The sequence below is a fragment of the Lynx rufus genome, unplaced genomic scaffold (genome assembly GCF_022079265.1).
Source record: "Lynx rufus isolate CCGP_SWC_20201006 ecotype Redwood Valley unplaced genomic scaffold, mLynRuf1.p SCAF_5, whole genome shotgun sequence".
Taxonomy (NCBI): domain Eukaryota; kingdom Metazoa; phylum Chordata; class Mammalia; order Carnivora; family Felidae; genus Lynx; species Lynx rufus.
This window is the reverse complement of record NW_025814867.1, coordinates 15,490,767-15,514,602: the sequence shown is the minus strand read 5'-3', so window position 1 is coordinate 15,514,602 and position 23,836 is coordinate 15,490,767. Positions and strand designations below refer to the sequence as shown.

The 23,836-nt window shown below is 39.2% G+C and overlaps 1 protein-coding gene across 8 annotated transcripts in view; it reads right to left on the bottom strand.

The window, feature by feature from the left end:
- NEK10 (NIMA related kinase 10) overlaps window positions 1-23,836 on the bottom strand; it is a 208,433-nt gene that overhangs the window by 33,044 nt on the left and 151,553 nt on the right. For 5 of the 8 annotated variants that reach the window (XM_047100316.1, XM_047100312.1, XM_047100313.1 and 2 more), the window contains one exon: window positions 15,728-15,765. In XM_047100316.1, coding sequence (XP_046956272.1) covers window positions 15,728-15,765 — 38 coding nt within the window. Of the gene's footprint in view, window positions 1-15,487; window positions 15,629-15,727; window positions 15,766-23,836 lie in introns of all 8 variants that reach the window. The other 3 variants (XM_047100309.1, XM_047100310.1, XM_047100311.1) reach the window with 1 other exon arrangement.

The window sequence follows — 23,836 nt, the reverse complement described above, 5'->3', positions numbered from 1 at the left end:
GTACTGAGTACAGCTAAAGAGGTAGCCAGGGACTGCATACGATGGTAAGGAGCCATAAGGGAGACTGTGTTTCAGAAAAGGTGATCTCATGAGAAGAAGCCCAGAGCTGAAGTCGGAAGGCCTGATTTGGAATAGCAATGTGGTGACTATCTGCCCACGGGGAACAGGAGCCAAGGAGGTTGCTGAAGCTTGGGTTCCAGTCACTGAATGACATCCCACGGAAAGTGAGACGGAAGTGTGGGAGAAGATGACGACTAGCGGGCTCGGGCATGGAATCTTTCCCAACACAGACCAACGGTTCCACAAGCAGGTAGAAATGATTAGGAAGAAACTTGACAGTCTGGACCTAGTCGCCCCCCTCCCTCATCCACCCTGCCCCACATCCTCTCGCTTCCCCTGGTGGAATTTCCCACAGGACGGCAGGAAGCTGCATCAAAGTCTCAGCACCTTTCACCCTCTGGGTGATCAGGCTTCGTTCACTCCCTTTCACTTGAACTGTCAGAAACAAGCTGTGTAAAGGCCAGCTTTGAATCCCTTCCCTCTAGAATTCTGGCTTAGGGGAACCTGGGTGGCTCAGTGGGTTAAGCGTCTGACTCTTGATTACAGCTCAGGTCATGATCTCATGGTTCGTGAGATTGAGCCCCACATTGGGCTTTGTGCTAATGGTGTGGAACCTGCTTTGGTTTCTCTGTCTCCCTCTCTCTCTGCCTCTCTCTCTCTCTCCTTCTCTGTCTCTCTCTTTCTATGACTAAATAAACAAACATTAAAAAAAATAATTCTGGCTTAATCACCTTTACAATAAGCATCTCGCATCCCGTTCAGGTAATTTGCGCATGTGTGAGGATTAGAGCTTTCCTCACTTCCAAATTTGCTATCCCTTTAGTTACTTTTTCAAACTATAAGATACAATCTCAGGATTTTTAAACTTGAAGTTCCTAGAAGTGACTATATAATACACAAGGAGAATTCACTGCTGCATTATTTCCCACACTTTCTCTTGACTTCATGAGCCTCCTGTCATCAAGCAGCAGAGTGTGAGGCTAGCACTGCCCAAGGTGGGGTGGCCTAGAGCAACCAGGAACAGAGAGAGTACATTTCTGGGCTTTAAAAAGTGGGAGTCTAAGCAGAAGGCAGAGAGATTCAAAAGAATTGTTGCTGAGCAACCTTTCCTTCCCGCTCCTCAAAATAAGTCAAAGCTTCTCGAGGAGAGAGGACAGAAAGACAGAAGAAAAGAAGTCTCAGAAGAGACTCAAATTCCATCTCACTTTAGGCAGTCTGGGTGGTGGCAGGAGAGGCGAGAGTTGGATGATGGAGCTCTCTTTAAGTTGGGGATTCAAGTGTGGTAGGGCTGGGGGCTCAGTTCCCATGGGGAACTCTGAGAGCCCTAGGCATGAGATGTTCCCTGCACCACAGCAAGGGGCAGGTTGCGGCAGGAGAGATAGCATCCCGGGGTGTCAGAGGCAAAGAGGTCCTGCTGACTTCCCAAGTCTCTAGGCCCAGAGAGGTAGGGAAGAATGGGCTGGCCCTTCCAATCTCGCGAGAAGGTAAGCTGACAAAATGAGAGAGTTTGCCCTATAGAGAACTTGCCGCCAATCTAGGGGACGTGGCCACAGCGGGAACTGTGGACCGGGGACTGGAAGTCAGATAGGGCTGTGCCACTACATTCTCTGGATGCCACATGGAAGTATAACCATACCCAACAATCAGCTCAGACACCAGCACAGGCGGTCTCAAAGCCCCAGTATCATGATGCCAAAAATACCACTCAGGCAAAAACAGAGAGAAGAGCGATCCTCAGTTTGTCCAATTTTAAGCTGACAAAGAAATACCAACATATTGAAACTTGCATTTAGGCTAATGGATTATGTTTTCTAATATGTGGAATGGGGCTCAGTATAAAAAATTAAGCTCAGTGTTGGGAAAATACAGAAAGTTAGATTTTTATTGCTCAATTTGTGGCCTAAAAACAGCATATGCATTCGGTCTAGTCCACACAGGCTGACTTTTTTCCATTGTCTTAGTTATTTCTTACACTATGCTACAACGACCACACAAGTCATGCTTGCTCCCTTTATTTGTCCTAGAGGGAACATTTTTTTAAAGTCAACTCTATTGATGTAACCCGTAATTTTCAAGAAGAAAATATTGTGGTGTAAAAATATAGTCTATTTGGCACTATGGATGCAAAGGCTGATCAAACTAAAAAAACAAAACAACACAACACAGAAAGAAAAGATGGGACCCCAACTCCCATTCAATTACCTAAACAAGAATTTATCACAGTCATGAAGAACAGGCAAAATGATCATTGCTGGGTTCTCTGACATCACGCTAGAGCATTTTCTAATAACTCCACTTGATCCTAATCTAATATTGTTGGGAAATGTCCCAGTATATTTAACTAATAATCCACACCCATAAAGGTACAGGCAGTTTACAGCCTGTAGAGTTCATGATTAACCTGTAGAAATTGATATATTGGTATGACTTTATAGGCTGATCAAGAAGTTAATCACAAAAATATATAGTATTATTTCACCAGTCTTATGCTCAATTTAACAATGTTATTTCAGCTTTTCTTTCTTGACTACTCTATAAATCCCTGTTCTTCAAATGTTCTTGGAACCAGGTCTTTGATTCTCCATCTGGTTCCATCAATAATGGGTTAAATAAAACTAGGACACTTGCTAAAGAATAACTTCAAGCAGAATTATGCTTTTGCATTCCAATGCAGTAAAAAAACAATAAGTAGTTATATACATTTAAAGAAATTAACTAACACCTTGTCTAAAATGTCCCAAATAATCTATGGAACCCATAGTGAGGAATGTCAATTGAGAATGAGTGAGGTCTTGGCTATACAGGAGGGAAGGTGGTTGGCTCAGCTAGTAGAAAGCGTCTCTTGCCTCTTATTAATATTGGCTCCCCTGTCACTAACCACAATATTCAAATTATTTTAAGGGGATTGTAAACACCCTGAAACTATTTTTAAGTTCCATTAAAAAGCATTAATAATAGCAGTTTAGAATTTGAGAGCCTTGCCTTTCTCCATTGAATCAATTATTTTGTACACTGCTACAGTCCATCCACGCCACACTGAACTCCCTTTATTCTTACTATAAAGCTGGTGTAGCTTTCTTCCCCCACCCTTCCACTTAGCCTTCCCCCCAGGGCAGAAACCCCCAGGACACGGTTGTGAGCTACCACTCAATAGCTGATTTGCAATTTGCACTTGGTCTTGGATTCTAGCCATGAATAACTTCTGTGAGACTTGAGTATCTCTTTGGAAAGACTTTATCCTACAAAGAACATGAAAAAAATCAACATCTCCAGGAAGCATTCACCTGGGACCTGGTCCATACTCCCTCAGTGTCTCCCTTGGCAGGAAGAACTAGGAAGCAGATCACCACTGGTAAAAGAAACTTGTTGTCTCCCACCCCTTCCCCAATCTTAAATCTAACACTAAAATGTCATTGTTCCCCACTCTTTAAGTTATCATCAGAATATTTATGCAGTTGCTCTCAACAGCATTGCTCTCAAACAATGATTTATACAGTGGTAGTCTGTATCAGTTACTCAAGAGGTAATTTTCAAGGGCCTGACCTCAGAGGAAGTACTCAAGACATATTCAAACTTTACTAAAGATGTTACAATTTGGTTGGAAAATCTAACCAATATATCCAAATCCCAACAAACAATATTAAAAAAAAGTATCTAATCATATGCCAAATTGTATGGTTTAGACTAGTATTATATAAATTGGATCAAAGTCTGGTGAGCACTTTTTTTTATATGCTAAAGAATTGCCATGCAATAAAATAAGAGAAGGCATGTACTCAAAATCACTTTGGCAGTTGTAAAATTTAGTATTAATTACTTCATGTCAATAACTAACTTGAAAGCAAGCTTCTGAAGGTTGCTCAAAATAAGGACTGGAATATTAAGCCATACTCTCTGGAACATTTGGATGAAATATTGACTACTTAATTTAGATCTGACCTTTATGAACAAAAGACAAGTATAAAAATAGCTTCTCAGCCATCTAGTAAGAAAGCATAATTAAGAGCCCAGAAATCATGATGTGACAATTTCTATTCAGAATGCAGAGCATAAGAATTCCCATACATCAGCTCAGTGCCTGGCTGTTCGCTGCTGAGAAATGGGAAAACTGAGCAAGGGAGGGGGAAATACTGGTGTCAATCCAGTCAAATTAGGCCATATTCTTAGTTGACATTCCATTTGCACTCTAAATTTGGGTTTAACTGGCACTCCCCAAAATTTACATTTGACCCATGCTAACAGCATCCATATTATTAAAACGTATTCTAGTACTTGACAAAGGATAGATTTCTCATAATAATAAGTTGCGGTATAGTTTAATTTTCACAAATACATGATACCATTTTCCCTACCTAAAGAGGAAAGGTCTGTTTTTTATACACAACCTACCACATGCTTCCGCCCCATTCAAAATATCCTGTTGTTTGATTGATAGACAACAGAACTAAATGATTATTATTATTTTTTTTTTTTTTAAATTTTTTTTTCAACGTTTTTTATTTATTTTGGGGACAGAGAGAGACAGAGCATGAATGGGGGAGGGGCAGAGAGAGAGGGAGACACAGAATCGGAAACAGGCTCCAGGCTCTGAGCCGTCAGCCCAGAGCCCGACGCGGGGCTCGAACTCACGGACCGCGAGATCGTGACCTGGCTGAAGTCGGACGCTTAACCGACTGCGCCACCCAGGCGCCCCTAAAGAACTGAGTCTCCTAAGTCATGAGGCACTTGTACAGGATAATTTTACCTAGTAAGTAGACTGGATATGAAACTTTTCCAATTTTCTTTTCTTTCTATTGATTCTATCAAGGAATAAGTTTCAGTGTGGAACAAGTATGTCATCATCACCATTTTTCAGATTAACTAATGTTCCTTCATAACAAAGAAAGCAGACCTCAGGATAAGCAGACAACAATATCTACTTAGAATTTAATCATGTTGTTTTGCTTATATTTCATAATTTTTACAATTGCCATCTATTTATGGTGAGTGATTCTATACTGGTAGCAATAAATTATAGCAATAGTATAAACACTCCTTTAATTAAATTTGGTAAAGTGAATCAAATTAAAGAAACATATATTAGGAAAATAGTAGTATAGATGATACTCAGATATGGCCAAATTTGTGCATTGGTAATCTATCAGTGACTAAAGTTAGGGAAATAGAGCTAAAATATTTAACATGCTAAAAATGTTTGTTCATTCATTCAATCCATGTTAATGAGTGTTAATATTTTCATTTATGCAATATAGAAATTCTTTTTTTAATATGAAATTTATTGTCAAATTGGTTTCCATATAACACCCAGTGCTCATCCCAAAAGGTGCCCTCCTCAATGCCCATCACCCACCCTTCCCTCCCTCCCAACCCCACCCACCCTCAGTTTATTCTCAGTTTTTAAGAGTCTCTTATGGCTTGCCTCCCTCCCTCTCTTTTTTTCCCCCTTCCCCTCCCCCATGCTCTTCTGTCAAGTTTCTCAGGATCCACATAAGAGTGAAAACATATGGTATCTGTCTTTCTCTGTATGGCTTATTTCACTTAGCATCACACTCTCCAGTTCCATCCACGTTGCTACAAAGGGACATATTTCATTCTTTCTCATTGCCACGTAGTATTCCATTGTGTATATAAACAACAATTTCTTTATCCATTCATCAGTTGATGGACATTTAGGCTCTTTCCATAATTTGGCTATTGTTGAGAGTGCTGCTATGAACATTGGGGTACAAGTGCCCCTATGCATCAGTACTCCTGTATCCCTTGGGTAAATTCCTAGCAGTGCTATTGCTGGGTCATGAAGTAGATCTATTTTTAATTTTTTGAGGAACCTCCACACTGTTTTCCAGAGCGGCTGCACCAGTTGCAATATAGAAATTCTTAAGTTTTCATTTCTTTTGGCAAAGAACATGTATATGTAATGTATATGTACATGTAATATGTATAAAATATGTATATAATAAATTATTTACCCAATCCAGTTAGTATTAAAAGACAGAACAAGAGGACTTTAATAGTGCTAACTTAAAATGGTTCCATGGTTATTTGTTCTACAGGAGTTTGAGGTGCATTAAATACTGTTGTAACACCACAGTATGAACCTAGAAGTTCACATTAGGAGTATCAGATATTTTTCATTGGGGGAGGGGCCAAGATGGCAGAGCAGCATGGAAGTTCTCTGTTTCTCTCATCCCTGAAATGTAGCTAGAACAGCACCAAACCATTTTGCACACCTAGAAAATTGAGCTGAGGATTAACACAATAATCCACATAACTTGAGCCACAGAACTTGGCAGGTATACGGTGCACAGAGGTGAACTGGGAAAGAGAGAAGCCACGGAAAGTAGGGAGCTGTTTTTGCAGAGAGAGGACAGAGAAAGTTGGGGGGGGGGAGTAGAGGAAAAACACTCTCCCTGAAAGTAGCTGGAGAGAAAGAGAAAGAATGGAAACACCCACAAGTGACTGAACAAGAAAGGGAGAAAGGAGAAAGGAGAGGGTTTTAATACCATCAGGACTCTATAAACAGGGGACAGCAGAGTTGGAAATTCCACAGCTCAATACCTGGCAGTGATCTAGTGGGAAGGGTGAATCCCCAGGAGCAGGCAGCAGGGTCAGAGGGGTCTGGCTGGGCACACGGGGAGAAGCGGTTCCCCTGATAGGAGGGCATGTGGTAGAGGCCCTAGGGCCTCCCCACAGGCAAAGGTCCTAGCAGACCCCAGAGAACAGCCACGATTGTTGGTATTGGAACAAAGACACCAGGGTGTGGTGAAATCCGGCGCCAGTTGTGTGTTGTGATTTACCATAATCCCTGCACTGCTGCCACTGTGATCACATGAATTTCTTCTGAGGCAAGCCAGCACCCAGCCACAATCTCTGAGCCTCTGCAGCAGTGTGACTGCATGAATGTTCCCAGGGGCAAGCCGGCATCGGCCACTGCCCAGCGAGACCCTCCTCCAGAGGGTGGGGGAAGGTCCAAGTCGCAGGGCTTTCGGAAGTGAGGGGTTTGGAAACACAGCCCCATTTGAGATCAAATTTGGGAGGAAGGTGCTGCCTAGAAGTCTGACAGCTTGGATGCAGAGAGTGTAGAAGCAGGGAGTGGACAGAAGCCAGAGCAAAGGACGGGTGTTCGATTGCCGGTTGGTGAGAACACAGAGTTCTGGTGCTACGGACTGGGAAGCTGGGTAACACCATTTTCACCTCTGCTGCGCATGTGCATAGGTGCACACACAAGACACACAGATCCACCCCAATAAGCTAAGCAGCGCCACCTAGTGGAGAATAGAGCCATTACACCAAGCCCCATCCAACTGCAACAACCAAGTCCTAAAAGGACCAACACAAGTCTCTCCACCTGCTTAGTGTACAGACTATAAAGTGCTGCATACTTTTACTTCTAGAGGAAACTCGATGTAATTTTATTCTGTTTGCTGGTGCATCTATTCATTTTTTTCTTTTTCTCATTCTTGGATACAGAAAGAAAAAATAATATTTTTATTTTCCATTTTTATAAAAAAATTTTAATTTTTTACTGTATGTTTTATTTTTTGTAATTTCTAAAATTCTATTTCACTTCCTTCATTTCATTTATTCTGTTTTATTGTTTACATTTTTTAAAATTTGCAAACGTTTTCTTACCTTTTTTTTTCTTTCCCTTTTTCTCTATGCTATGAAGCTTCCTTCAAAAAGCAGACCAAAACACACCTAGGATCTAGCTTAATTTATTTTCTTTTTGTGTTTTTTTAACTTTTTAATTTTAATTTTTTATTTTATTAATTCTTCTTCTTCCTCCAAAATGACAAAATGTAGGAATTCACTCCAAAAGAAAAAACAGGAAGAAATGACAGCCAGGGACTTAACACAGATACAAGCAAGATATCTGAACTAGAATGTAGAATCATGATAAAATGAATACTGGCTGGGGTTGAAAAAAAGCATAGAATCCCTTTCAGCAGAGATAAAATAAGTAAAATCTAGTTAGGAAAGTGTTAAAAATGCTATAACTGAGCTGATGCCACAGTGGGAAGGATGGATGAAGCAGAGCAGCAAATCAATGATATAGAAGACAAAATTACGGAGAATAATGAAGCAGAAAAAGAGGGAAACTAAGGCAAAAGAGCATGATATAAGAATTAGAGAACTCAGTGACTCATTAAAAAGGAACAACATCTGAATCATAGGAGTCCCAGAAGATGAAGAGAGAGAAAAGGGGGTAGAAGGTTTACGTGAGGAAATCCTAGCAGAAAACTTTCCTAACCTGGGGAAAGACACAGACATCAAAATCCAAGAAGCACAGGGTTCCCATTAGATTCAATAAAAAACGACCATCAACAAGGCATTTATAGTCAAATTCATAAAATACACAGAAAAGGAAAGAATTATAAAAGCAGCAAGGGAAAAAAATCCTTAACCTATAAGAGAAGACAGATCAGGTTTTCAGCAGACCTATCCACAGAAACTTGGCGGGCCAGAAAGGAGTGGCAGGATATATTTAACATACTGAATTAGAAAAATAGGCAGCCAAGAATTCTTTATCCAGCAAGGATGTCATTCAAAATTGAAAGAGAGATAAAGAGTTTTCCAGACAAATAAAAACTAAAGGAGTTTGTGACCACTAAACCAGCCCTGCAAGAAATTTTAAGAGGGACTCTCTGAGGGGAGAAAAAAGACCAAAAGCAACAAAGACTAGAAAGAACAAGGGAACACAACCACAAACTCCAACTCCACAATGGCAATAAATTCATATCTATCTTTCTATACTTACTCTAAATGTCAATAGACTAAACACTGAAATCAAAAGACACAGGGTAACAGAATGGATAAGAAAACAAGATCCAGCAATACACTGTTTACGAGAGACCCATTTTAGGGCTAACGGCACCTTTAGATTGAACGTAAGAGGATGGAGAACCATCTATCACGCTAATGGTTGCCAAAAGAAAGCTGGAGTAGCCATACTTATATCAGATGATCTAGATTTTAAAATAAAGACTGTAACAAGGAATGAAGGAGGGCATTAGATCATAATTAATGGGTCTATCCACCAAGAAGATTTAAAAATTGTAAACATTTATGCCCCCCAAGATAGGATAAATCCCAATGTGGGATTTATTTATGCTCCAAAGGTGGGAGCACCCAAATATATAAAGCAATTAATCACAAACATAAAGAAACTCATTGATAATACTACCATAATAGTAGGGGACTTCAACACCCCACTTACAACAATGGGCAGATCATCTAAGCAGAAAATCAACAAGGACACAATGGCTTTGAATGACACACTGGACTGGATGGACTTAACAGATACATTCAGAACATTTCATCCTAAGCAGCGGGATACACATTCTTCTCCAGTGCACATGGAACGTTCTCCAGAATAGACCACATACTGGGACACAAATCAGCCCTCAACAAGTACAAAAAGATCAAGATCATACTGTGCATATTTTCAGACCATAACACTATGAAACTTGAAATCAACCACAAGAAAAAATTTGGAAAGACAATGAATACTTGGAGATTAAAGAACATCCTACTAAGGAATGAATGGGTTAACCAAGAAATTAAAGAGGAAATTCAAAAGTACATGGAAGTCAATGAAAATGATAACACCACAGCCTAAAACCTCTGGGATGCAGCAAAGGCAGTCATGAGAGAGAAGTATATATAGCAATCCAGGCTTTCCTAAAGAAGGAAGAAAGGTCTCAGATACAAAACCTAACCTTGCACCTTAAAGTGCTGGAAAAAGAATAGCAAATAAAACCAAAAACTAGCAGAATACAGGAAATAATAAAGATTAGAGCAGAAATCCATGCTATCAAAACAAAACAAAACAAAAACAGTAGAACAGATCAGTGAAACCAGAAGCTGGTTCTCTGAACGAATTAACAAAATTGATAAACCCCTAGCCAGTTTGATCAAAAAGAAAAAAGAGGGGCGCCTGGGTGGCTCAGTCGGTTAAGCGGCCGACTTCGGCTCAGGTCACGATCTCATGGTCCGTGAGTTTGAGCCCCGCATTGGGCTCTGTGCTGACGGCTCAGAGCCTGGAGCCTGTTTCAGATTCTGTGTCTCCCTCTCTCTCACCCTCCCCTGTTCATGCTTTGTCTCTCGCTGTCTCAAAAATAAATAAACGTTAAAAAAAAAAAATTAAAAAAAAAAAAAAGAAAAAAGGACCCAAATAATTAAAATTAAGAATGAAAAAGGAAAGATCACAACCAACACTGCAGAAATACAAACAATAATACGAAAATATTATGAGCAATTATATGCCAATAAATTGGTCAATCTGGAAGAAATGGACAAATTCCTAGAAACATATACACTACAAAAACTGAAACAGGAAGAAATAGAAAATTTGAACAGACACATAACCAGTAACAAAATTGAATTAGTAATCAACAATCTCCCAAAAAACAAGAGTCCAGGGCCAGATAGCTTTCCAAGGGAATTCTACCAAACATTTAAAGAATTAACACCTATTCTCTTGAAGCTGCTCCAAAAAATAGAAATGGAAGGAAAACTTCCAAACTCTTTCTATGAAGCCAGCATTACCTTGATTACCAAAACCAGACAGAGACCCCACTAAAAAGGAGAACTATAGACCAATTTCCCTGATGAACATGGATGCAAAAATCCTCAACAAGATATTAGCCAACCAGCTCCATCAATACATTAAAAAAATTATTCACCATGACCAAGTGGGATTTATACCTGGGATGCAAGGCTCATTCAATATCTGCAAAACAATTAATGTGATACATCACGCTAATAAAAGAAAGGACAAGAACCACATGATCCTCTCAATAGATGCAGAGAAAGCATTTGACAAAATACAGCATCTTTTCTTGATAAAAACCCTCAAGTAAGTAGGGATAGAAGGTTCATACCTTGAGATCATAAAAGCCATATATGAATGACCCAATGCTAATATCATCCTCAATGGGGAAAAACTGAGCGCTTTCTCCCTAAGGTCAGGAATGAGACAGGGATGTTCACTCTTGCCACTGTTATTCAACATAGTATTGGAAGTCTTAGCCTCAGCAATCAAACAACACAAAGAAATAAAAATTATCCAAATTGGCAAGGAGGAAGTCAAAATTCCACTCTTTGCAGATGACATGATACTCTATATGGAAAGATTCCAAAAGATTCCACCAACAAAACTGCTAGAACTGATCCGTGAATTCAGCAAAGTCGCAGCATATAAAATCAATGCACAGAAATTGATTGCATTTCTATACACCAATAATGAAGCAATAGAAAGAGAAATCAAGGAATCAATCCCATTTACAACTGTACCAAAAACCATAAAATACCTGGGAATAAACCTAACCAAAGAAGTAAAAAATCTATACACTGAAAATTATAGAAAGCTTATGAGAGAAAGTGAAGAAGACACACAAAAAAAAAATGGAAAAATATTCCATGCTCATGAATCGGAAGAACAAATATTGTTAAAATGTCGATTCTACCCAAAGGAATCTACAAATTCCATGCAATCCCTATCAAAATAACACCAGCATTCTTCACAGAGCTAGAACAAACAATCCTAAATTTTTTATGGAACAGAAAAGGCCCCAAATGGCCAAAGCAATCCTGAAAAAGAAAACCAAAGCTGGAGGCATCACAATTCCAGACTTCAGGATGTATTACAAAGTTGTAACTATCAAGACAGTATGGTACTGATACAAAAACAGACACTCAGATCAACGGAAAGAATAGAGAACCCAGAAACAGACCCACAAATGTATGGCCAACTAATCTTTGACAAAGCGGGAAAGAGGATCCAATGGAGTAAAGACAGTCTCTTCAGCAAATGGTGCTGGGAAAACTGGACAGTGACATGCAGAATGAACTTGGGCCACTTTCTGACACCACACACAAAAATAAACTCAAAATGGATGAACACACAAAAAAACCCCATAAAACAGGAAGCCATCAAAATCCTACAGGAGAAAGCAGGCAAAAACGTCTTTGACCTCGGCCACAGCAACTTCTTACTCAACACATCTCCGGAGGCAAGGGAAACAAAAGCAAAAATGAACTATTGGGACCGCATCAAGATAAAAAGCTTCTGCACGCTGAAGGAAACAATCAGCAAAACCAAAAAGCAACTGACAGAATGGGAGAAGATACTTGCAAATGACATATCAGATAAAGGGTTAGTATCCAAAATCTATAAAGAATTTATCAAACTCAACACCCAAAAAACAAATAATCCAGTGAAGAAATGGGTAAACGACATGAATAGATACTTTTCCAAAAAAGACACCCAGATGGCTAACAGACACATGAAAAAATGCTCAACACCACTTATCATCAGGGAAATATAAATCAAAACCACAATGAGATACCACCTCACACCAATCAAAATGGCTAAATTAACAACTCAGGCAATGACAGATGTTGGCGAGGATGTGGAGAAAGAGGATCTCTTTTGCACTGCTCGTGGAAATGCAAACTGGTGCAGCCACTCTGGAAAACGGTATGGGGGTTCCTCAAAAACTAAAAATAAAACTACCCTACGACCCAGCAATTTCACTACTAGGTATTTATTCAAAGGATGCAGGTGTGCTGTTTCAAAGGGGCACATGCACCCCAATGTTTATAGCAATGCTATTGACAATAGCCAAGGTATGGAAAGAGCCCAAATGTCCATCTACAGATGAATAGATAAAGAAGATGTGGTGTGACACACACACACACACACACACACACACACACACACACACACACACACAATGGAGTATTACTCGACAATCAAAAAGAATGAAATCTTGCCATTTGCAACAATGTGGGTGGAACTAGAGCATATTATGCTAAACGAATTTAGTCAGTCAGAGAAAGACAAGACCAGAGCTCTAACCCCTGAGCTATGGAGCCTCATCCTGAGAAAGACAAATATCATATGACTTCACTCATATGTAGAATTTAAGATACAAAACAGATGAACGTAAGGGAAGGGAAGCAAAAATAATATAAAAACAGGGAGGTGGACAAAACATAAGAGACTCTTAAATGCAGAGAACAAACTGAGGGTTGATGGAGGGGTTGTGGGTGGGGGGATGGGCCAAATGGGCAAGGGACATTAAAGAAGACACTTGTTGGGATGAGCTCTGGGTGTTACATGTAGGGTGTGAATCACTGGATTCTACTCCTGAAATCATTATTGCACTATATGCTAACTAACTTGGATGTAAATTAAGAAAACAACAACAAAAAAGGAGTACCAGATAGAAAAGATCATGTTATAATACAGTCACTTGGTACTCTAAAATCATAGTCTGACCATTTTTTTCTTCCATAGCATATGGAAAATGATGTTTACATTCTAGACAGAATCCTGGAAGCATACCAGGTTTTGACAAAATTCTTCCCGCCCTGACAACTTTTTCCAGAACATTTAGACAATACAGGCTGTGGCTGTTGGTTGTACATAATGTTCCTTTCATCCAAGCATGTTCCTTTCTATCCAAAAAAGCTAAATCAAACGTTAAGTGAAAATACATTAATACAATCTGCTTTAAAAAAATTAATCATCCACACATTTCAGTGTTTTGCCTATTCTGAGTAACGAATATTTAAGATATAACTTACAACTGCCCAGACCAATAGTGTCTCATGACACCGTGGTCCGAACTTATTTCCCTACTGTTGGAGAGCTCTATTTATGGCACCTTCTCTGGGGTGCCTGGGTGGCTCAGTCAGTTAAGGGGGCAACTCTTAATTTTGGCTCAGGTCATGATCTCCCGGTTTGTGGGATCGACGGTTTCTGCGCTGACAGCACAGATCCTGCTTGGGATTCTCTGTCTCCCTCTCTCTCTATCCCTCCCCCACTCATTCTTTCTCTCTCTGTCTCTCTGTCTCTCAATATAAATAAAACAAACTTTAAAACAAAAACAAATCACCTTTTCATTCTCTGAGTTAGGCTAGAGACACAGAGAAAACAACTGGAATGGAGCATGACTTGCAGGTGAGGTGAGCTAAGTGGATGGGGCTGGTATCAGTTGTTTGTGATCTGATAAAGCAAAAATAGTCCAAATTTACCCACAACGCTAAAAAGTATAACTTCTGATGTGTCTACAATATTAGTAGAAACATTGCCCTTTATGGGTGAGCTTTTGTATTCACTGACAACACTGTAGTATATTGTTTTAAATAAGAAATATGTCAGTGAACTTTTAAAAACGGGATGGAACAACAGACTGTAAGTCTAAAAAATACAATATATTACATGTAAACTGCTATAATGTGATTAGTTTGTTTAAAGGTCAAGAGATCTGATCAATTTCATGGATATAAAATAAGTCTAAAACTGAGCCAATTCAACATGCCCTTTAGGAAAAGGAATTCCTATTATGAATCAGAACAGAATTGTGAATTGCTTACATAAATACGTGTTCCGCTCTTGCTATTATAAAATCAATCCACAACAATCATTTCAGCTTCACGATTATGTTACGTATGAACTTACCTTATGCCAGACAGCATGGTCAGCATGATAACTATGGACATCTCAATAACAAAACCACCTTTTTTTTTGCATCTATGCTGATGGTGTAAATGGCCCCAGACTGTCAATAACTCTTCCAAAGCAAATTTAATAAATGTGAAGACACGGACTAATGTTACCAAAAATCAATTCCCATCACTTATGTTCACCATAGGTGTTAACTCTACAAAAGAATGTGAGTTAAGGAAGCCAAAATGAAAACAGCATTAAGCAACAATTTCAAATTAACCAAAGTAGTAAATTAGAACTCAAGAGTCATACATTCATACATATGTTAAGAGCACAATTGCTATACTTTTTCCCTGAATTGTCCAGACTTAGCTAACAGTTTTACTACTACTGTCGTACTTTGGTCCTCTTTAATGGAAATTCAAAACATTAAGCGATACACTCACCCTCCCCCCCAAACCATTACTACAAACTTTTATGTTTTAAGAATCCATAATTTTTAAATTATTAACAAAAACAGGATACAGTATTGTTTTAATCAGATACAAATAGAAATAACTAAAAAGGACTATCTACGTCAGAATAAAGGAGCCAGACAAAGATAAACTTCACTCCTTTGTATCATATAGGCATAGAGCTTATAGAAACATGAATATAAAACAGTTACTATTTTTTGCTAGCAGGTATGCATTTTAAGCACAAATAGTTTAACTGGCTAACATCCCCACCAAAGCAGAAGTGTAAATTTTAGAACAACAGCCTGTAATATTTCAATCAAATAAGTGAACACAGAAAGCATTTTGATACTGTTAAATTGCCAAACTAATAACGGTGGACAAACAAACCAAATTGTCCTGCCGCTTGTATTAAAATTACCTCCCGAGCATCATTCAGACCCATTCAGTCCCAACTATAATTCTGTGTTCGCCCATCGTGTGCTTGACATCAACTTGATCTAATAAGTACTACCATGATCCCTGAGATTGCGAAGAATCACGGCGGGAAGGCTATGGGACTGCCACCCCGTCACTAACTCGGCCTCTAGCTCCTTAACGTGGGCCCTGAGCATGAGGGGTGGTACTTTCAGAAGCAGGTCAAGAGGCAGCAAAGCTGAAGAAATAAAAGGGGGAAAGATATGAAACTGTAACATAAATCATACTGAGTGTCGGGGAGGCAAGTGTGATCTTGTGACTGCCAACACGAAATTACCTGGTCTTGGTCTGGATCCTATTCCACCAGTGAAGTCCCTGAAAACAGAATTAGGGGCCGTTACGAGGACTCATTCAACTTGGATTTGACTAACATTGACTGAAAGCCTATGCCCCACTATGCTTTACAGTGTAAAAATTGAAAGGAGATTATTTTCCCTCAAGATGTTCTTGAGAGCTTAACAAACAGAAGAATAAGCCCATGCAAGCCCACAGCAGACCTGACATGTTACCGGCACGTGGAAAAACCCTATCTCATCACAGTGGTTTAGAAACTCTCAGAATGATTAAGCTGGGGAGGGGCAGAGAGAGAGAAGGTCACAGAATCCAAAGCAGATTCCAGGCTCTGAGCTGTCAGCACAGGGCCCGATGAGGGGCTCAAACTTGTGAACTGCAAGATCATGACCTGAGCCGAAGCCGGACAAACTGAGGATCGCTCTTCTCTCTGTTTTTGCCTGAGTGGTATTTTTGACATCATGATACTGGGGCTTTGAGACCGCCTGTGCTGGTGTCTGAGCTGATTGTTGGGTATGGTTATACTTCCATGTGGCATCCAGAGAATGTAGTGGCACAGCCCTATCTGACTTCCAGTCCCCGGTCCACAGTTCCCGCTGTGGCCACGTCCCCTAGATTGGCGGCAAGTTCTCTATAGGGCAACCAGGTGCCCCGGGATTTAAATACAAATAAACATGGTTAATAAATCTCTTACACCGACACTTTCATTTTAAGCATAGAATTCTTGATACATAAATGCAACACATACCTTAAGTTACGAAGCAAAACAAAACTGGCACTCATTTACCCACTGACCAGCTGACGTACTAGATTAATGGCAAAATCTTTGCATTTGATGGCAAGTTCCTTCCCTTCCTTTCCCGCTCCTAACTCCCCACCATACCAGCACTCTCCTGATCCCATTATTTTCTCTGTCCCTTTCCCAGCCCAAGTTTTCAGAACCTGGAAAAGTCAGTGAAACTTGCCAGACTTGTACGGTTAATACACTCTGCCTAGTTGTGGGAGAAGCGGCATGTTTAAAGAAAGAAAATGGGTAGCCCCCGCCCTCAGAAAGAGGGGCATAATCTCAGCAGTGTCCAAAATGGGCAGCATGCCTCCCGGCTGAGGAGCAGACCATCTGTTTCAGCACCTCATACCCTCACATCCATGACATACTTGCTCTATCACAGCAAGTGCCAATGAATAACCCTGCCCCTTAGCCTTCCGGGTGGGTCTAGCACAGCCCAATAGAAATATAATGCAAACCACAGACATAAGTCTAAATCTTCTGGTAGCCACATTTTTAAAAAGTAGAAATAAAGAAGTGACATTAATTTTCAGAACATATTTTGTTTAACCCTTTATCTTTAAAATATTCTCATTTCAGCATGCACTAAATACAAAACTCATGAGATACTCGACATTCAGTTTTGTATTTAAATCAATATTAAAATGAAATTAAAAATTTCGTTCCTCTGTTACACCAGCTACATTTCAGCTGCTCAAGGGTCACACGTGGCCAGGGGCCTCCATAGTCAACAGTGCATTCCAGAGTCACTGTCTTCACAGAAATTACGACTGAGGCTAACAGTCATGCCACATAGCTGCAAAGCCTGTGATACCTCTTGGACTATCCTAAATGGTGAATTAAAATGTAATTTGCGAGGGGCACCTGGGTGGCCCAGTCAGGTAAGCATCTGACTTCGGCTCAGGTCATGATCTCACGGCTCGTGAGTTCGAGCCCTGCGTTGGGGGCTCAGAGCCTGAAGCCTGCTTCGGATTTTGTGTCTCCCTGTCTCTGCCCCTCCCAGCTCATGCTCTGTCTCTCTCTCTCTCTCTCTCTCTCTCTCTTAAAAATGAATAAATATTTTTTTAAAAATTAGAAAAAATGTAACGTGCAAAAATCTTATTCCTAAGGTTACAGGTACTTTTGATAGATCATAACCACTCACAGGTCGAGTTAACTAGATGAATCTTCCAGTTGTCCTGAAGAATCCAAAATTCCAAACATTTTTATATGTTAAAAAAATGGGCTAGTCATATATGTGAAATAGACTATCCTGACAATGCTGAGTTGCTGCCAACTTTGCTACTCCTTAATATAATTCTAAATTCTTCTTTAGGGGCTCTAAATGAACTTTAGGGGATCTTTAAAAATAAACATCACACATTCATTCAACAAATATTGATGAAGTGCCCACTACGTGTAGAAACTGTGCCAGACATTAGAGACGGGATGGTGAAAAGAAACAATCCTTAGCCTTGGAACTTACAAGATTATATACGTATAGCAGAAAAGCTGTTAATTTCTCTGCAAATCATATCATGGATCACAAGAAAGCATACTCATCTGAAATTGCCAAATAGAACAGACTAATTGTAGCCAGAAGGGACAACATTTAACTACACAATCGTTAGGTCCAGATGGACAAAAGATTGAAATTATGCAAAGCCTGAGGGAAGTCTGCCTCTAGGACTGGATTGAATGTTTATGCGCAATAGAACATTATGGCTGCAGATGATGGTTTCCCATGAGAGTGTAAGCTGGAAAACAGGCAGAGATGACTTAACACAAAGAGAACAGTCTAGAAATGTTTTCTGGTGAAAAGGCTTAATATAATGAAGCTTGTGTCCTCTGAAACTTTTAAAATGGGCATTGACTAATAGAACTTCAGGCTGATTAAAACAGAATTGCAAAGAAACGGAAGGTTTCAAAGGATTCCAAAAGGTCATGCCTCCAGCTCTCTTCAGATCCGGGGCGACTTCATCCAGAATTTATAACCTAAAGCAGAAATTGAAGCACTGCATCGGAGTGTTAGCCTACAACTTCCACCCCAAACCAATAACAGGTAAGGTGGAGATTGAAGGTTTAGCTTTGTAATTTTTTAAATCAACTTTCCGCTGAATGAATTCAAGTTCAGAGTAAATTACTGGGATACTTATTGTGTTTAGAGGAGTCCTGGCCGTAAAGAGATGGAGTTCTAGAATTTTATACCTTGTAAAACTGTTTCAAATACTTCTGAACCAAGGAAATATTTTCACACGCATAGGAGGCACATTACATAACTTAATTCAGTGGTGAAAAGTAGTCAATACTATTTGATGTGGGTAAAAAGAAGAAATATTTAACCTTCTGAAATGAGAAGGTTGACTTACAGTACTAAGATAACGCTGTCTGAGGCTACTGCAATCATACCATCTGAGCTAACTAGCATTTTACCACTTAGAAGTCTCTTTCTGGTAGTGACATTCATAAACATGTCCTGTTTGAAAACACGGCATTATGCAGGATTGAGTTCTCCTGTTCAATATGGGCTTTTCACTTATCTATAATGTTAACAGAGGTGGTGTCACTACAGGAAAGGAGAATAGTGACCCTGTGGCTCTCCGTCCTTACTCCAATAACAGCCAGAAACAAACAAGCAATTAGCCAGAAAAGTTTAGAACTGTCACAGAAAAGAAATGAAGTGGTCTTACTGATCATTGTTTCTGTGAGGCTGCTTGATTGTGACATTGGCAGATAGGCTAGGTTGATTCTGGCCAGTAGTGATCAAGTATTCAATTTAAGTAAAACAAGATATGGATTATGAAAAGGGCGAGTAGAGAACACCAACAAGTCAAAAATAAGCAAGGCTTCTGCTAAAAGGAGGCAAAACCCATAGGTCCTGAGGTTCTACAAGAGTCTTTCTGGTCACATATATGATGCTGGATGGTCTCAAATGTCCACAATCATCTTTTATGTGACTCAAAGACTAATGCCAGGTGCACATCCTTGAGTACAAATTATGCATATCCTGATTTATCAAAGAAGTTGTGAACCAAACGCATCTCCAAGACCGCAAACATCCAATATCTCAAACCAACCTGCCAACTACACCCTGTTGCCTTGGCAACAGGATGCAAGCAGGCATGGAGAAATCTCGTTGCCTGAGCAACAGAATCTTTAAGAAAAAAATAAAGTAAAATGGGGACTTATGCTGTGACTATGGCAAAGGCTTGTAGGTTCAAGTCAATAGGTGGGATTTTAGTCCTATTCCAAAGAGAGATATAGAATTTATGCTAAGATAACAGTCATTCATCAATTAATTAACAAGTATTTGGGGGCTGGCACCTATGCACAATACACTGCCACCTGGGAAATGCAAAGATGGACCCGGCATTGTCTGGTATGTGCCAGTGTACAATAATAAATATTAATTGAATGAATGAATGAATGTTCTTAAGAAAATCATAATACAATGACCAAAGCTTACTTTGTAGTCAGTGTATATAGTAGTTAGAGAGGTTGAAGGCCCTGTGTGCATTATCAAATTCCACTATACAAGATAATTTATAAATTGAAATAAAAGTTAGAATGCAGTGGATTATATCTATCTATCTATCTATCTGTCTATCTATCTATCTATGTACTGAGACTATAAAATCCAGATAGAAACTGGTAAAAGTCATGCCCATTCTTAATTCCTTCCTAACAAGTAGTAATGGAGGCAGGAAATTTTAGATTATTTAGATCACTGAAAATGATTAAAATTAGAAATTTCAAAAAAAAGTCCTAATTATTGAATTTGTGCTTTTTTTCTTGACACAGACAGTAATTAATCCAGCTTTTGACTAACTATCAATGTTCGCAAAACATCAAACAATAAGGATAATTACTTAATATGATTATTTCAAAACAGGTAATGTTTTGTGACAGATGACTATAAAGAGTGAATTGCGCTCTTTTACTCTGTGCAATTTCAGAGATGTCCACATCAAAATAAAAGATGATTTCCACAAACACTATCATGCACTTCAACATTTCTCAATATATGTGTGCGGTTCAAATCTCTAAAACTGGGAACTTAAAAATGGTACAACCACTCTGGAAAACAGTTGGGCAGGCTTCTTTAGAAAGTTAAGCACCACCTACCATACGTTCCAGTCATTTCATTTCTAGATATTCACCCAAGATTTTTAAGAGTATGTATCCATATAAAGACACAAATGTTCATCACAGCTTTATCTGTAGCAGCCAAGTACTGGGACTCAAATGTCCAGTAACAGATGAATAGAAAACAAACCATGATATATCCATACAATGGGCTACTACTTAACAATAAAAAAGAATGAGCTATTGATAGACTATGAAAACAAGATGGACAGATCTCCAAATAATTATGCTGCCTAAAAGAAGCCAGACAAATAAGAGTATGTACTATATAACTCCATTTATATGAAAGTCTAAAATGCTAACTAATCTAGAGTGCAACAAGCAGCTCAATGGTTGCCTAGGGTGGGGAGTGAGGAGAAGTGAGGGTACAAACAGACATGATGACACTTTTACATGGATATGTTCTCTATCTTAATTGTTATTTCACAGGGATATGCATATTCAAAACTTATCAAATTGCACATTTTAAATATGTGCAGCTTATTTTGTGTGAATTATCTCACTGAAGCTCTTAAAACAAAATAACTTTTCACAATCTCATTCAAGAAAAGTTATTCAAATAGACCATCACATGACCTGTACATGTGTTAAAAGCAATATATAAAAAATATTCCATTAAGTTCACTTTTGTCTGCCTTCTGTTACTTACGAGACGGAAGCTAAATGTAAGTCAGTTCTAGTTATCTCATGGTTCGACATCTTCAAGAGAGCTAACTGGTTAGCCCTCAGTAGAGTATGAGTTTATCACAACCAAAGCAGCTATTTGGTGACACTCAGATCGATAAGCATTTATAGGAGTGTCCCAAGTGACACTCCTGTTCATGACTCTCCAATAACATGCAAAGAATGAAGATGTAAAATCAAATGTCTATTCTAGTAAGTCAAAAGCCTAAAAGCAAATTGTACTCAGTGAATATACATATAGTGTGAAGGACCTGTTCATCATTAGGAAATGCGGGTCATCTAGAAGCTCCCCATAGTCTGCCTGTATAATGTCAAAAATGCTATCCTGACATCTCCAGATTTTCTTGGGGTGGGAAGGGGTAGGAGAGCCCTGGGAATGGCTGCTGCCTGGATGGCATCCTACTGAGGGAGATTTCATGTCTGGAGATCTGAGAATGGAGATTTGGAGATTCACTTTCTCTTCATGAATGCTACAGTTCCAGAACTGAGGAATGGGGCTCTCTCCACTGATATGGAACCTCAGCTTTGACTTTGGCTTCCAGGACTTTCAGTGATTTGGGGATGGGGGAGGAGATACAGGGAGGAATATGTCAAGAAAAGGAGCCCACAGGAATTATTTGCTGGCTTCATGTCACTTCTGCTCAGTAGTTCATAGAACAAGTATATACTTCTAAGAGTTGAGAACTCATTCCCTCTTGGTCTTGCTATTAGAGTCTGGAAAAAATTTCGTAACTTGATGATGACTTGACTCACCAGGATGCCTTCCAGTTCTAATATGATGTTTCCTCTCACCAGCCCTGAGACCAGTATTTCTCTGAGGAGGCAGAAGCTGTCCCTCTAGTTCCATTTGCCTAGCTCCATTTGAAAGTCTATGGCAAATTATTAGGGAGGTACATTGGTCCTTCAACAGGCAATTGGCTTAAATCTGGTCCCTGATATCTGGGGTGATAGAATCTCAGAATTTATGCTCAAGTTTTCTCTCCGAGCTATTTAGCCAGGACCAAGTTTGAATTCTAAACTCTGTGGCTTTTTCTCAATGGTACCAATTCTGTTGTTTTAAGAGCCAATAAGGATCCCCAAGGGGGAGAGCTGCCCAAGGTCTCACTGTAACTGGTCTACTGTTTCATATGTGACACAGAATACCCAAAAATCTCTGCAGGCTTGATTTTCTACTTATTTTTATTCTACTTTATAGCTCTGCTATCTTCTTTTAGATTCTAACTTCTCATTTAGCAACTAAATATTTTCTATTATGTAGCGTTGCTATTTTCTTTTAGATTCTAACTTCTCATTTAGCTTCTAAATATTTTCTATTATGTAACTTGGCTATCTTCTTTTAGATTCTAACTTCTCATTTAGCTTCTAAATATTTTGCAGAATGGTTTCACATTTCACTTCAGTAAACCAAGAAACCCAGAAAAATCCTAAACAAATGAGATGGCAAATAACTTTACCTTTAATGTCTTTTAATTTAAAGAATTAGAAATACATTTTCAAATTGTCTCCTTTTAATTCAGAGAAGGCCTGGGGGTTACTTGGAAGGACGTCAAAAGTCATTAACTGTCTCTCCTCTTAGTTGGCATGAATCACAGGCTGTCTTTTGTCATTCATCTTCTTCTGAAGTCTGTCCTTGTCTCCCTGTTACACTCAGAGTTCCTTGAGGGAAGAGAGCTCGTCTTAAACCGACCTGTGTTCCTGATGGCATGTTACACTGCACCACACACAGCACAGCTTTCAAATGTTACTTTAGCTCACGTCCTATTCACCTATGCACCTTCTGGTGCATCAGCCTCAACATCTGCGCCATTTTCCATTTTCCACCTGTTGGCTTGGTCATTAACCTCAAGTTAAAAGGGTTAATGTAATTACACTCTGTAATATCCCTTTTTCGATGAGCTTCAGATTGAACGTCTCCTTTCTGTTGGTTCTAGTTTAGCCAATTCACTATAAAATCTTCAGATAATGACTAGTTTTAAAAGCCAGTTCAAGCTCTAAAATATATAGAACCTATGTTTCTTTTGTTTTTGAAGGTTTGGATTTAACTGGGCTGTTTCAAATAAGACAATTTTCCATGAATCCTTTTAGAAAAAAAGACCAGAATTATTTAACAACTTCAAGATGCCTAAATTCATCTGATTGGCAATTCCCATTTTAATATAAAATTCTTTTAATTGGGGAGTTAGACCCATATGTCATGAGGCATTTTTGTACTAAAATACTTGTTTTGCACGTATTTTATACATTTAAGCACATTTATATCACTGAATAAAGTATCCAATAATAGGAGGGGGAAAAAAAAAGCCTTTTAGGGATGTTCTTAAAAACATAAATAGTCACAAACCCGGTAATGGCTAGATTCCAGAGCGCGCTTGCTAGTTATGTTGTGGGAGAACTCGTTGGACATTTCCCTATGCAAATCAAATACTGTTCCAAGCAGTTGGCTAGATTTCCAGATCAGCTCACAAAAGTCCACTGAACTGGTGATGTGGCTAAGGTAGA